At 33.3% G+C, this 12,786-nt stretch overlaps 3 protein-coding genes across 3 annotated transcripts; 1 reads left to right on the top strand and 2 right to left on the bottom strand.

Moving 5' to 3' along the window:
• Window positions 1-285: 285 nt before the first annotated feature.
• LOC145102609 (snurportin-1 protein) lies at window positions 286-2,662 on the top strand. The gene is made up of 7 exons (XM_079040055.1): window positions 286-742; window positions 1,029-1,215; window positions 1,312-1,562; window positions 1,639-1,753; window positions 1,863-1,955; window positions 2,042-2,185; window positions 2,282-2,662. Exons 1-7 carry the CDS (start codon window positions 378-380, stop codon window positions 2,390-2,392), a joined length of 1,266 nt encoding a protein of 421 aa, XP_078896181.1. The 5' UTR covers window positions 286-377; the 3' UTR covers window positions 2,393-2,662.
• Window positions 2,663-2,869: 207 nt separating this feature from the next.
• On the bottom strand, window positions 2,870-6,122 carry LOC145102608 (putative inactive purple acid phosphatase 27). Its single transcript, XM_079040054.1, has 12 exons — window positions 5,602-6,122; window positions 5,433-5,524; window positions 5,275-5,344; window positions 5,066-5,188; window positions 4,867-4,959; window positions 4,640-4,769; window positions 4,473-4,554; window positions 4,265-4,400; window positions 3,987-4,192; window positions 3,774-3,899; window positions 3,388-3,697; window positions 2,870-3,310 (listed from the first exon to the last, which is right to left on the bottom strand). The coding sequence occupies exons 1-12, from the start codon at window positions 5,788-5,790 to the stop codon at window positions 3,008-3,010; spliced, it is 1,860 nt and encodes a 619-aa protein (XP_078896180.1). The 5' UTR covers window positions 5,791-6,122; the 3' UTR covers window positions 2,870-3,007.
• Window positions 6,123-8,117: 1,995 nt separating this feature from the next.
• On the bottom strand, window positions 8,118-12,448 carry LOC145102610 (nucleotide pyrophosphatase/phosphodiesterase-like). The gene is made up of 12 exons (XM_079040056.1): window positions 12,180-12,448; window positions 12,011-12,105; window positions 11,861-11,930; window positions 11,664-11,786; window positions 11,471-11,563; window positions 11,245-11,374; window positions 11,070-11,151; window positions 9,527-9,659; window positions 9,257-9,462; window positions 9,038-9,163; window positions 8,662-8,971; window positions 8,118-8,583 (listed from the first exon to the last, which is right to left on the bottom strand). The coding sequence occupies exons 1-12, from the start codon at window positions 12,417-12,419 to the stop codon at window positions 8,278-8,280; spliced, it is 1,914 nt and encodes a 637-aa protein (XP_078896182.1). The 5' UTR covers window positions 12,420-12,448; the 3' UTR covers window positions 8,118-8,277.
• Between the last annotated feature and the right edge of the window lie 338 nt (window positions 12,449-12,786).

The following is a 12,786-nucleotide window of genomic DNA, read 5'->3' on the forward strand; positions in this document are numbered from 1 at the left end:
GACCATTTACGTAATTTTGTCAAACTACAATCAGATATTCAAATTACCCAACGCCCCTCTTAAGGGGGTGTTTGGATTAGATTTTTAGCTTATTGCTTATAGCTTATTTGTGGTGGAAATAAGCAATAAGCAATAAGCATGAGAATGAATGCTTATTAAAATTAGCTTATTTAGCCTAATAAGCTGGATTTTATCCAAACACTTAAATTAACTTATTGTGAGAATAAACAATAAGCGGCTTTTCTTTTTCCTATCTAAACACCCCCTAAGTCTTAACCAAATGGGTATTGTACCGGCGTCGTCACTCGTCGGTTAAAAATAAAATCGCTAGGTTTGTGAAAGGCCACTGAATCTTTTTGCTCGGTGAACCAGTGTCAATGGCGCCTCATGATATCCGGCGTCCATTCAAACGTGCAGCGATCTCCGACCAACAGAAACGCCGTGAATTGTCTTTGCAAAGGCAGGCTCAGAACCGGAATGAAGCTCAGCTGCAAGCCCGCCGTCTCGCTTCCTCCATCCTCTCACTCCCAAACCACAACTCCGAACCTCAACATTTGGAACCAGTCGAACTTGTACCCGAGCCTATAGTTGAAGAACCCGAGACTGATGCCGGAGATATCACTGATATCGACATCCGTCAAGCGGCTAAGCTCAAAGGCCCCGAAGCTCGGCGGTGGTTCGCCAGTCAGCTTATGCTTCCGGAGTGGATGATTGACGTCCCTGATCGTCTCGATCACGATTGGTATTTGTTTCTCATTATCTCAATCATGTCTGTGAAGAATTAGTAAATCATACGAAACTGAAACTATTCTAGGCCTAATTTGGTCTATTTTAGCCCTGCATAGTTTCAATAAGCAGTCGCTGAACTTATTAGTTCTAGACGATACACATAATTTGGCCCAATTAGGGCTTAACGAGAATCGTAAAATCGGTTTAAAGGTCGATACATTGATGAACAATGGTCGGAACTCATCAATTGTTCGAGATGCTTCAGTAGAAGTGAACTCATAATGAATGAAACCCTACAGGTATGTATTTGCAAGACCTTCTGGAAAACGATGCTTTGTTGTTTCATCAAATGGAACAACTATCAGCAGATTACGCAATGGCTCCCTCCTGCACCGATTTCCTTCTTCTCTACCTAATGGTGCTCGAACCAGAGAAGGTTCTCGATCTGCCCAATCATATTGCATACTTGACTGCATATTTCACGAGGTATTAATCTTCACTTACATAAGGAGAATGGAGTTACAGTTTCTGATTTTAGCCTAGTGTTTTGATGATGATCTTTTGTATATTCTATGATCACAGTTGGATCAAACCTACTATGTAATCGACATGGTATGCTGGGCAGGAATCTCATTTTATGAATGCACAGCTGAATTCAGATTTTTTTGGATGAACAGCAAGCTTGTTGAGTCAGGAGCTTGTGAGGATCCATCTACCTACCATAGATATAGATTTAGCCTCATTCCTGTTTATAATTGTGATCATGAAGGCCTCCAAACAGCTTATACAGGGCAAGTCCCTTATGCCAAAGATGGGCTACTATTTTATAACAAGTAAGCTTCTTTCTTAATTCATTAAAGACTTTTCATTAATATTTTTGATGGGGTTTTTTCTGTTTATTATATATAGACATGCACACTATCAAACAGGAAATACACCATTAGCACTTGTCTGGAAGGATGAGACTTGTAGTGAGTATGTCATTGATACAGATAACAAAGGACAGATTCCAAATCAACAACAGGTAGTTACAATTTCTTATCCATTAAATCAACATGCTTCATTTCAATATGTTGCTATTTTTTTCTAATTTACCCTTCATTGATTATTTTTTAATGTTTATAAATGAGAAGGTGGTTTTGGAGATACAAGAAAATGGGGAACTGGTTACATCTGATGATCCTCCTGTTGTACTTGGTTGCTTGAATGCGGGTTTTATACAAGAGGTTTGTGTAAAGTGTAATTATTGTTTAAAAATATTTCAGTTATAGAGTTTTTATTTATTTATTTATTTGGATTTTGTGTTTTTTAGACAGGACTGAATATAGGAAACCTTGTTAGGTTTGCAGTTAGTGAGGGTGGATTGACATTTATGAATGGGAAGGTGGAAAAGGCTGATTTACAGTATATAGGAAAGGTCCATCGTGCACGTGCTTTTGCTGATAGTTATTCTAAGGTAAATACTACAAATTTGAAGGTTTTTGAGCTAAAAATATAATATATGATTATTAATAAAATTAATAGTAATATTTTTTATTTTTAAATTTCTCAGATTGTATTCCAATATATGGTTCGGCATTCTCCTTTACGAATAGAGGATCTTTTTGCATCTATGGGTACATCAAGTGAACAAAGGGACAATGAGGTGGAAATGGTTGGTTGATGGATTTGTTAATGTTTGATGGAAGAGTTAAGTTCTCTCCTTCACTTTGGTTATTAATAGAACTAAGCTGTGATATGAGGCCGAGCCACGTGTAAAAAGCCATGATTAAATAATTACTCGATTTTTTTTTTAAAAAAAAATTCGTTTTTATTTTGTGTGGTCTGAAAGTTTAGTTCCGTTTGGTTGTTCAAAAAATGTTGTATGAATGATGCTTTTGCGGGAAAAAAATAATTGGAACCCGTTTATAAAAAGTTGCAACTTTTCATGAAACATTGTGACTACCTATAGGATATTATTATTATTTACACTATATAAGGGTGTCATGGGATTGAATTTTGACTATTTTTTCATCCTTATTATCTATCACATACACCATGTTTTGCAACAATGATTATGGGAAATGAATGCATGATCGTTGCCTACATTATTAATCACGTCCTTGTTTTCTGTTTAATGGGCATTCAAGAATCTCAACAATAAAAGCTAAACAAGGGTATCATCTTAAAAATGCAACACAACATTTTCTCATCATTTGTCTATGGTCAATAAGGCACAAAAACACAAATAAACGAAAATGTTGCTTCACAATCAAAACACTGATGATAAAACTATTTACTATGCCAAAGTGGTAGCCTCACACCCATCATGTACACACGCCAACACATCTCTGTAATCTCTCGAAATCGTAAACGAATCATAAACCTTCCCATCCTTACTCTTCTTGTACTCAAACAACAACGACGATTGATTAAACGCAGTCATCTTCACAAACCCAAAATCATAATCCTTAAAAACACTCCAAGTCGTATTAATCTCACCAAATTCCGACAAATGAGCTCCGGCACCACCGACCACGACGTGAATAGTTCCGTTCACCGTGCCGGAATAATGCGTCTTCTCAGGGTTCACACACACATTCTACACCATCACCAGATTCACAGTATTAGAAAGCGAATTGAAACCCTAAATCCAAAAAGGGGATTTTATTTTTGTACCTGATAAATAGGGCAAGATCTTTCGTAGTTATGGACATGGCCATAAAACGCGATGTCGACTTTGTATTTCTGCCATAGCTTCTGCAAGCTCTCTCTTCCCATGGGCTCCTCAAACGACCCATCCGCCGCGTAGTATTTGTCCGACGAGTAACCAAGAACACGGTGGGCAGCAAATATGAGCCACGGTTGTTTTTTCCGGTCGACTGACGCCAGGCATCTCTCGATGAACTTGTATTGTTCTGTTCCTTCCCTCCAATCATGCTCCGAATCCGCTATACAGAAACGAAACATCCCATAATCCGTCGAATACCTACAAACAAAAGCCAGATTAAAACGGAAAAAATCCCTAATTTTTTAAAGGTTTCGTGAAAAGCACCGATTTTTACCAGAATTTAGCTCGGTTTTCTGCAGGGACAAAGAACGAAGTCTCCGCCGGAACACCACATTCACCACCGGAATCTTTCCCATCGTAAAACGAGCCGCTTCCAGGCCAGTCACGTTCATGATTCCCACTATAACAAAAAACGAAATTGAAAATTGAAATAGAAGTTTGGTTTTTTTCTTTTTAATCGATTGTTAACATGAACACAATCACAAACCTTGCAATCATATATGGAACAACCGATGAAATGGGTTCAATTTGTGAAGTGAATTGATCCCATTGTGAAATGTAGCCATTTGAATACACGATATCTCCAATGTGGAACACAACGTCTATGTTATCAATGTCGTTAATGAGCTGATCAGTGGTATTGAGTGAACCAGGTTGATAATTACTATACTCATTTGATCCATCACGTTCAGCCTAAAAACCATGATTTAATTCAAAACTCTTGATTATATAAAATCGTAATTTTTGGAGTTTTAGTTTTACTACCTTTCCCATATCACCGAATATAATAACACGTTGCAAGGATTCTTGTCCTGGAAAAGGGGGTGACGTGAACGTGTAAATCTTTTTGCTCCATATATGTGTCCCATCGGGTAATATATGCCCCATTTTGTAAGTATACCTAGGATTTGTAATTATAACATATTGTTAATCCAGTTAATTAAATTAAAAAATTTTAAAAAATGATAGATACTTGGTATTTGGCCATAGATTTTCCAAGAAACTTGTATGTATGAAACCTGGGTCCCGCCACCCGACTGATCTTGCTGGTGACCCTGCATGAAAGTAATTTTTCCAGTAATCGTGTTTACTGAGTTGACTCACACTGTCCTGTCCAAGATTATCAGTAGATGAACATACCGCACATGCTATTTTGATGGAATGTTAGTGTTCCTGCGGGAGTGCGAATTCGGCCTTGACCTTTGACTCCCCATTCCACAAAAGGAGTTGCTTCGTTTATGTTGTAGCCACTTGTCCATGTCACAGTCATCTAAATGAACACAAAAAATAAAAAAATAAAGACTCCAAATATCAATTTAAATAGTAAAAAAATATATATAATATAAAAATACATTTTCAAAACTTACTTCATTCCAAGATTTTCCTAGAGCAAGACGTGGATAAACAGGTGCTTTTGGATTTGCAAATGATATAAAGTTCGAATGAGCAACTAATTTTGGCTACAATGAAAATATAAAGACAACTAATAAATAATAAACATAGGAAAGGTGGGCCATATCAAAAGTAACTAAATAACAAAATGCGTTGTGGATTTTAGATTTTTACATTTGATAATCCACCGGAAAACAAGGCAAATGAGAAATCAGCTCGTTGATTGATTAACCGGAGTTTTAATGTACTTTTTCCTGTTTTTGCATATTCCCAATTCGAGTAATTTGCGAACGTGTACTGTGAAAGAATATAAGCCAGATCACAATTCACAGATAATACCAAATTATTTGGAATAAATATCATAAATTTGAAGATATATTCACCTTTATTGGTGCAGAACATATGTATGGAGCCTGTAGCTTAGAATCATTTTCAAAGTAACAAGTTGATCCACTGCGTTTTTTTTTTCAAAAAATATACTATTATTTAGTACGAAATTTAACAATTGATTATGATATTGAAGATTTGAATCAAATCTTACTTAAATTTAGCAGGGGAAAATACTCCAATCCAATCATCATTCGATGGATTGGGGTGTTGAAGCTCGATTGTCACCCAATCAACATCTTCACCCTTCATTAAAGTGAAAAATTTATCAACATTAGTCACTAGAAGAAACTATTTTTCTTTCAAGAAAAATAAATTTTTACCTTTGAGCCAAGAACAGTAGGATAAGCTTTAATGGAGGCGTCATCACGGAGAGCAAACACAGCACTGTGAATTGCGATTTTGGACAAGGGTTGTTCCGTGATTTCAATATTATCTTTCACAAAATTCGCTGATGCTAAAACAACAAAGATTGATAGTGAAAAGATGGCGATTCTGTAAAAGATCTTCATTGAGGCAATTTCACAAACGGGTTACAGGCATGAAAAGGTTGTTGCTTCTTTAATGGGCTTTGGATTTCTGGTAGTGGGATTTGGGAAGATTCCAGCAGATATTCTTTTATGATTTTGTTATGAAGTTAAAAGATTGATAAATAGTTGTAGTTATGAATAAATAATAATCCGGAGATTTCTTCGAAGATTAAGTCAACTGTTTTGCTTTGAGTTTTATCCACATGCTAGATGGCGAATCTTTTGACTCTGATTACTGGCCATCGAATTCGGATACAGAGTCGACACTTGGAGTCTTCAGTCTTAACGGAATCAGTCGAAATTAGTTGCGAAAATAAATACACCATCTTCTTCTGCGTTCGTAGACTTTTACAGTTATATTTTTGGAAATTAGGTCATATAACAAATTATTATTGGGCAAATCTAAGAATCATTTATTTTTTGGATAAAACCCTATTTATTTTCTCAATGAGATCACTAAAATTTTGATATTTTTTCAAATAAAGTACTTTCACATCCTATGTTAGGCTTCACAAATAATAATGCATACAACTCATTTTTTTTTAATCATGTTACATCTTTTTTTATTTTATTTTATTTTATTTTATTTTTATTTTTTATTTTTTTGTATAGCAGTCCATAATCATATCAACTTCTTCGGCTGTGAAACCCATATCAGTGTGCAAGTTTCTAGCGAAGGGAAAGTGGACTTGAGAAAAGTTTCTTTGTCTTTGTTTGTGTTCTTCATATGGTGGCAAACACGGGGAAGTTGCACAAATGACTTTTCCAAGGCATAACATTTCACACGCTAGGGTTGAGAATAGGAAATACATATCTTGTATCGAGAATTGATATCTCAATATATATCATTCCCATGATATGTTGTTTTGTTACTATTAACCGTTGCATCTTTTAATAAATGACCCAATATTTGCTATCTTAATGATTGTTGGGATGTATTTGGGTTTCCATGCATGTGTGTTCTTCCCAAAATGTCCCAACTTGAAACAAACTAAAGTTTTAGTTAATCTAAACCGAAGTCATGAGTAATTCTTCATAATTGTTTGAAACAAGAATTATAATTCTCAATTTCTTTTGAGACTTTATTAAACAAAAACTAGAAATGGATCTCCGAGACCAAATCTAGGATTGAAAACGAGATGAACTCCCTAAAGGATTGAACAATCTTGCTCTGATACTATTTGTTAGGATGAACTAACAAGATGACAAACAAAATATTGCATAATTGTAAGACGAACCTTTATGTAAATAAAGGTTGGGATCTTTGATTGATCACTTGCAAAAGGATTCAATGATTCAATGAAATGCTCCAATATTCTGAAAGAATATGAGTAAGATCAAAAACTTGTTGGCCTATTAGAATGACCGACACCAATATATATAAAACTCAAGACGGTCTGGTTAACCCCAATCATAATAAATAATAAGACACAAAGATATACACATGTGAAAATCAAAGCGAGCTACTCACACTAACCTACACCTATGGGTAGGAGCACATAAAATAATGTATACTATAACGTTATACCGATAGAGCATAATATGCTCTCTACCAACTACTTAGATATCACAATACAAAACTTCTATTCGAAACACCATCTACACTCTACAACAATCCACCAACATACCCAATCTTGGTCTTTGAGAAACTTTCCTCATGACAAAGGTTTAGAGATTAGGTATAGAACAAGCACTCCTTTACCTCAACAAGAACCATAGATTTAACCTCATTCAAATTCATGAGCTCCTTACTAGCAATCATTACTTTGCTAGGTTCATGAGTTTGCATTGTCATTTTCAGATGCTCTTTAGTTATAATTTTCATGTAAGACAAATTCCCTCGCATTCTTGTCTGATTTCCATCTCCTTTCCCACCCTAATGTGTAGGTTTTTTTATCCCGACGTCCGTTACTTACATATTTCCTTCGAAATTTGGCTATTAAAGCAAACATGATAATTCTTAAACCACACTTCGCAAATTCTTCTCTCCAAGGCTTTGGTATCATTCACTTTGATGAACCTCACAAAGTCAAACCTTTGCCAATTCTCGATAACTTATGTGCAATATAGACGTTTAAGGTTTTTATTTGCTAAATATCATCTTTTTGCCCGTTATTAATTGCAAAGATGCAAAAATGCAAAGATAATTTAATAACTTTAACTTTACAGTGAAGGATAGTTTTTAAGTAATTCATGGAGTTTATGTTGTATCTATCTCAACTCTCAAGTATATTTACCTCAAACAGTAATAAAAATAAATTTGCACAATGCTTATACAAAACAATTCCCAACCAACTAAAATAGGACGATAACTATAACAAGAACATTAAATAAAAATAATGGACACATACATACATTACTAGTACAATAGAAGCCTTACCATTAATAAGACAAATTTTTAGCAGCATGATTTTTTGGAAAAGTGCTTTTTATTGGTTTTATCTGCCAAAAATTTTGATGTACCACATTTTAAGTTGCCAAAGTGGTAGGTTCACAACCATCATGTACACATGCCAAAACATCTTTGTAGTCCCTTGATATTGTAAAGCTATCATAAACCAAACCATCACTACTCTTTTTGTACTCGAATAAAAGTGATGAGTGGTTAAATGCAGTAAGTTTCACAAATCCCCAATCTTGATCTTTATACAAACTCCAAAATGTATTTATCTCTGTAAAACTCGACAAGTGGCTCCCTCCTCCACCAACAACAACATGAATTGTCCCATTCACCGTACCAGAGTACCGTGATATCTCCGAGTTCACACACTTGTTCTATACAAAAAAGTCAACAAGTCAACATATGTCTCTATATATCTAACATGGTATGAGAATTAGTTAGTAAGTAAGTACCTGGTATATAGGACATGTCCTTTCATAATTATTGACATGCCCATACAACGCGATGTCCACTTTGTATTTTTGCCATAATTTTTGCAAATTCGCACGTCCCATGGGCTCTTCAAATGCACCCTCATCGGCTAACCAACTGCTAGAAGAATAACCAAGAACACGATGAGTAGCAAAGATTAACCATGGCTGTTTTTGTCTGTCGACTGACGCAAAACATTTCTCTATCCATGCATATTGTTCTGAACCCTCCCTCCAATCATGCTCTGAATCCGCTATACAGAAGTGAAACATACCATAATCCGTTGCATACCTATAAACAACATAGAATATAAACAAGATTTTTTTTAATATTATAGATTTAAATAAATATTTTTACCAGAATTTAGCTCTGTTATCTGCAGGAACATAATACATGGTCTCAGCAGGCACACCACACTCCCCGCCCGAATCAAGAGTTTCGTAAAAGGATCCAGAATTAGGAAAATCACGTTCATGGTTGCCACTGTAAGATAAAAAGTAAGTAGTTAATACATAATTTAACTAGAAAATAGAACTAGATATCTTATAAAATTTATTAATATTTAGAAATATGGACCTTGCAATCATATATGGCTTTACTGATGAAATGGGTTCGACTTGTTCAGTGAACTGATCCCATTGTGAGAGATATCCACTTGCATATGGTAAACCTCCTATATGGAACACTATATCATAGTTGTCAAGGTCACTAATTAATTGATCTGTAGTAATTAGGGATCCTGGTTGATAATTTGCATACTCATTTGACCCGTCACGTTCTGCCTAAAAACATGAATCTTAAAATTTAGTTATTGTTATATTTTATGATTTAACAAATACTTGATACCTTTCCCATGTCTCCAAATATGATAACACGTTGAAGCGAATCTTGTCCGGGATATGGAGATGATTTAAACGTGTATATTTTACTATAGATGATTGATCCATTTAAAAGCATATGGCCCATTCTATATTCATACCTGAAAAAATAAGAGTTTTTGACCAAAATAATATTATTGGAAAAAATATTTACCAATCTAATATACTTCCAAAAATATTTACCAAACTAGTGTTTTTCTCATTTTCTTGTATTTTTTTTTTTCAGTTTTTCGTATTGTTTTTATTTTATTTAAAATATCAGCATTTTTCTTTAATTTCAGTTTTTACTGTTTTTTTAAATATCAGTTTTTATTTTCTTTATTTCATTTTTTTAATATATGTTTAATATAATATAGAAAACAAAAAAACACATAATTTTATACATTATATCGTCAATTAAAAAAAAAACTAAAACAGTTATGGACTTCGTAAGAAAAAAAGAACACCTTCTTAGTTTTCTTTTGTAAATATAAATCAAAATAATAAATAGAACAAATCATCTTTGTGTACATGACACTCATCCTTCTTAGTCTTTACTTAAATTACCTACGAGGCAGGTACAGTGAAAAAAAGGGAAAAACATTTTTAAATAGCTTTATTTATGTTTGATTTTTTTTAATATTTGTATGAATATTATGTCTAATATGGATTTTTTTGTTTTTCTTATTTCAAAAGAAATTGGAAAGGGTAGTTTACTAGTTTAGTAATATATTATATTATTTTGATTTTCAAATTTTTGATCAGTTTTTAATACTAAACTAATTTAGCCTTAACCAAAATATAAATTTGGACATATATGTAAATTTTATAATTTTAGACAGATATATATGTAATTTTAAAATTTATAAAGATATTAAAGTTTGTAAAATATAAATGAAATACAACCAAAATCATAAATCAACTAACATAGTTTATTAAAAGGTCATCTTATCATTTTTAGTATACGTTTAACAAAGATATTTTGATATTATTTAAAAATGAAACATTGTATCATTATTAGAAAAGATTTCTAGTGGAACGAGAAAAATCTACTCTTTTTTTTTTGGCGAGGAATGACAATAATCAATTATACTAGCATAATTCATTAAGTATCTTATTTTTAATTGATGATAATACATGGAATTCTGTGTTTTTTTTATACCATGTTAAACATATATTAAAAAGTAAAAAAAAGTTATATTTAAAAAAAATAAAAAATAGTAAAGAACTGAAATGAAAAAAGAAAACTAATATTTAAATTCAATAAAAACAACAAAAAAAATTGAAAAATACAAGAAAAATGATAAAAACCACTTGTTTGGTAAATATGTTTGAAACTATATTAAAACTGTAAATATTTTTTTTCAATAATACTATTTTGGTCAAAAACTTGGAAAAATAATATTGTGATTTGTGAAATTTGTTATCTGGACTCATTTATTAAGACGACTTTAGAAAAATAAAGAAATATCTTTTTCCAATTGTTTCTTTATTCTTTGAATTGTTATGAGAAAAATGAAGCACATACATACATCGTGTTTGGCCACATGCCCTTTAAGAAACTAGTGTGGATAAAACCAGGATCACGCCATCCAACTGTACGTGCAGGTGGACCTACATTATATGGAAGGTAAAAAATTGTTAAACATTTGTGTGACTTTTTATTTTTACCATTATTTAATGTAAACTATTATTATTATATTATACCACACATGCTCCCACGTGTAAAAGTCAATGTTCCTGCAGGAGAAAGCTTTTTGGTTTCTCCCTTCAATCCCCATTCAAGAAGTGGAGTTGCTTCATCAATGTTATATCCACTAGTCCATGTTACAGTCATCTGTAGAAATAGAAACCACCCAATATACCAAATTATATAAAGACTAGAATTAAAAAAAAACATGCATTAAGTATATAAAAAGGTTTAGATGTACACCTCATCCCATGCTTTTCCATGGGCAAGACGAGGGTATAGAGGGGCCTTAGGGTTTGGAAATGACATAGGATTAGAAACAGCAACCAATTTCGGCTGTAATTCAGGAAACCCAATTACTGATTAATCACATAGATTGCAGAATTTAATAAAGAAATCATGAGTGGAAACTGGAAAGAGCGACTAATTCACATACAGTTTCTAATCCGCCTGTAAAAAACGCAAATGCGAAATTTGAACGTTGATTTATGATCCGGAAGGTGATTTTAGCTTTTCCCGTTTTAACATAATCAGCAGAGGACTGATTTGCGAATTTGTACTGTTACAATTTACAAAAGATATGTTCTTAGCACGAAGTTCCTTCATTATTCAAACTAATTAATGGTGTTTTACCTTAATTGGAGCTGTGCATAAGGTTGGATTCTCCGGCCACTCACCGGCTTCAGATGAGCAATCGGAAGCACTGTCATATTCGTTCAGTTTTTCAAGTAAAACATTCATGGGGAATATTAGGTACTATAGAAATTAACGATATAAGATTACTTGAACTTCGCCGGAGAAAAAATTCCAACCCAATCGTCTATAGATGGTTCAGGGTACTCGAGGTCTATGTTAAGCCAATCAATATGATCATCGTCCTATGTAATATTTAGAAACTGAAGTCATAGAATTTGAATAGTTAATCTAATTAATGTAGAAAACAAGTTTTTACCTCGGATCCTAGTAGCAAAGGGCTAGAACGAATGGAAGCTGATTCATTGAGAGCGATAACAGTTTTGTGAATGGCGATTTTGGCGAGTGGTTGTTTATTAATGGGAGAATGACGATGATAGTCCACACCACTGCTTATGAGACTGGAGTAAGAGGAAGCATGACAAACTCTATAAATAAGAATATTTGAAAACAACAAGAGCACTATCGATAGATGAATCATTGTTTGCATTTTGATCATAAAGTTGTCATGCACACTCTTTGGAAGAGAAGACGAATCTTATGTATTTATAGTAATGAATCTCAAAATGAGCCTGATTACAAGAGCTGCGTGTGAGACCCACAATTATTTTAACTAGACAAATGCTGGCGCGTTGCGTAGAAACATCTATATAGTCGAAATCTTTACAAATATACGTTTTCTTAAATATAAAAATACCGTTGTTATTAAATTTGATATAATAATTCGTTTACTAAATTGATATAATATATTGACAATTTTGAATTATGTGATAATATATCCATTTATTAAAACTGCATAATTTCAATCGTTTGAATGACTTTCACCTGCATGTTACTCATGAATGAAAATAAAAAATAATACATGG

The sequence above is a fragment of the Lactuca serriola genome, chromosome 4 (genome assembly GCF_051521515.1).
Source record: "Lactuca serriola cultivar US96UC23 chromosome 4, Lser_US96UC23_V15, whole genome shotgun sequence".
Classification (NCBI taxonomy): Eukaryota; Viridiplantae; Streptophyta; class Magnoliopsida; order Asterales; family Asteraceae; genus Lactuca; species Lactuca serriola.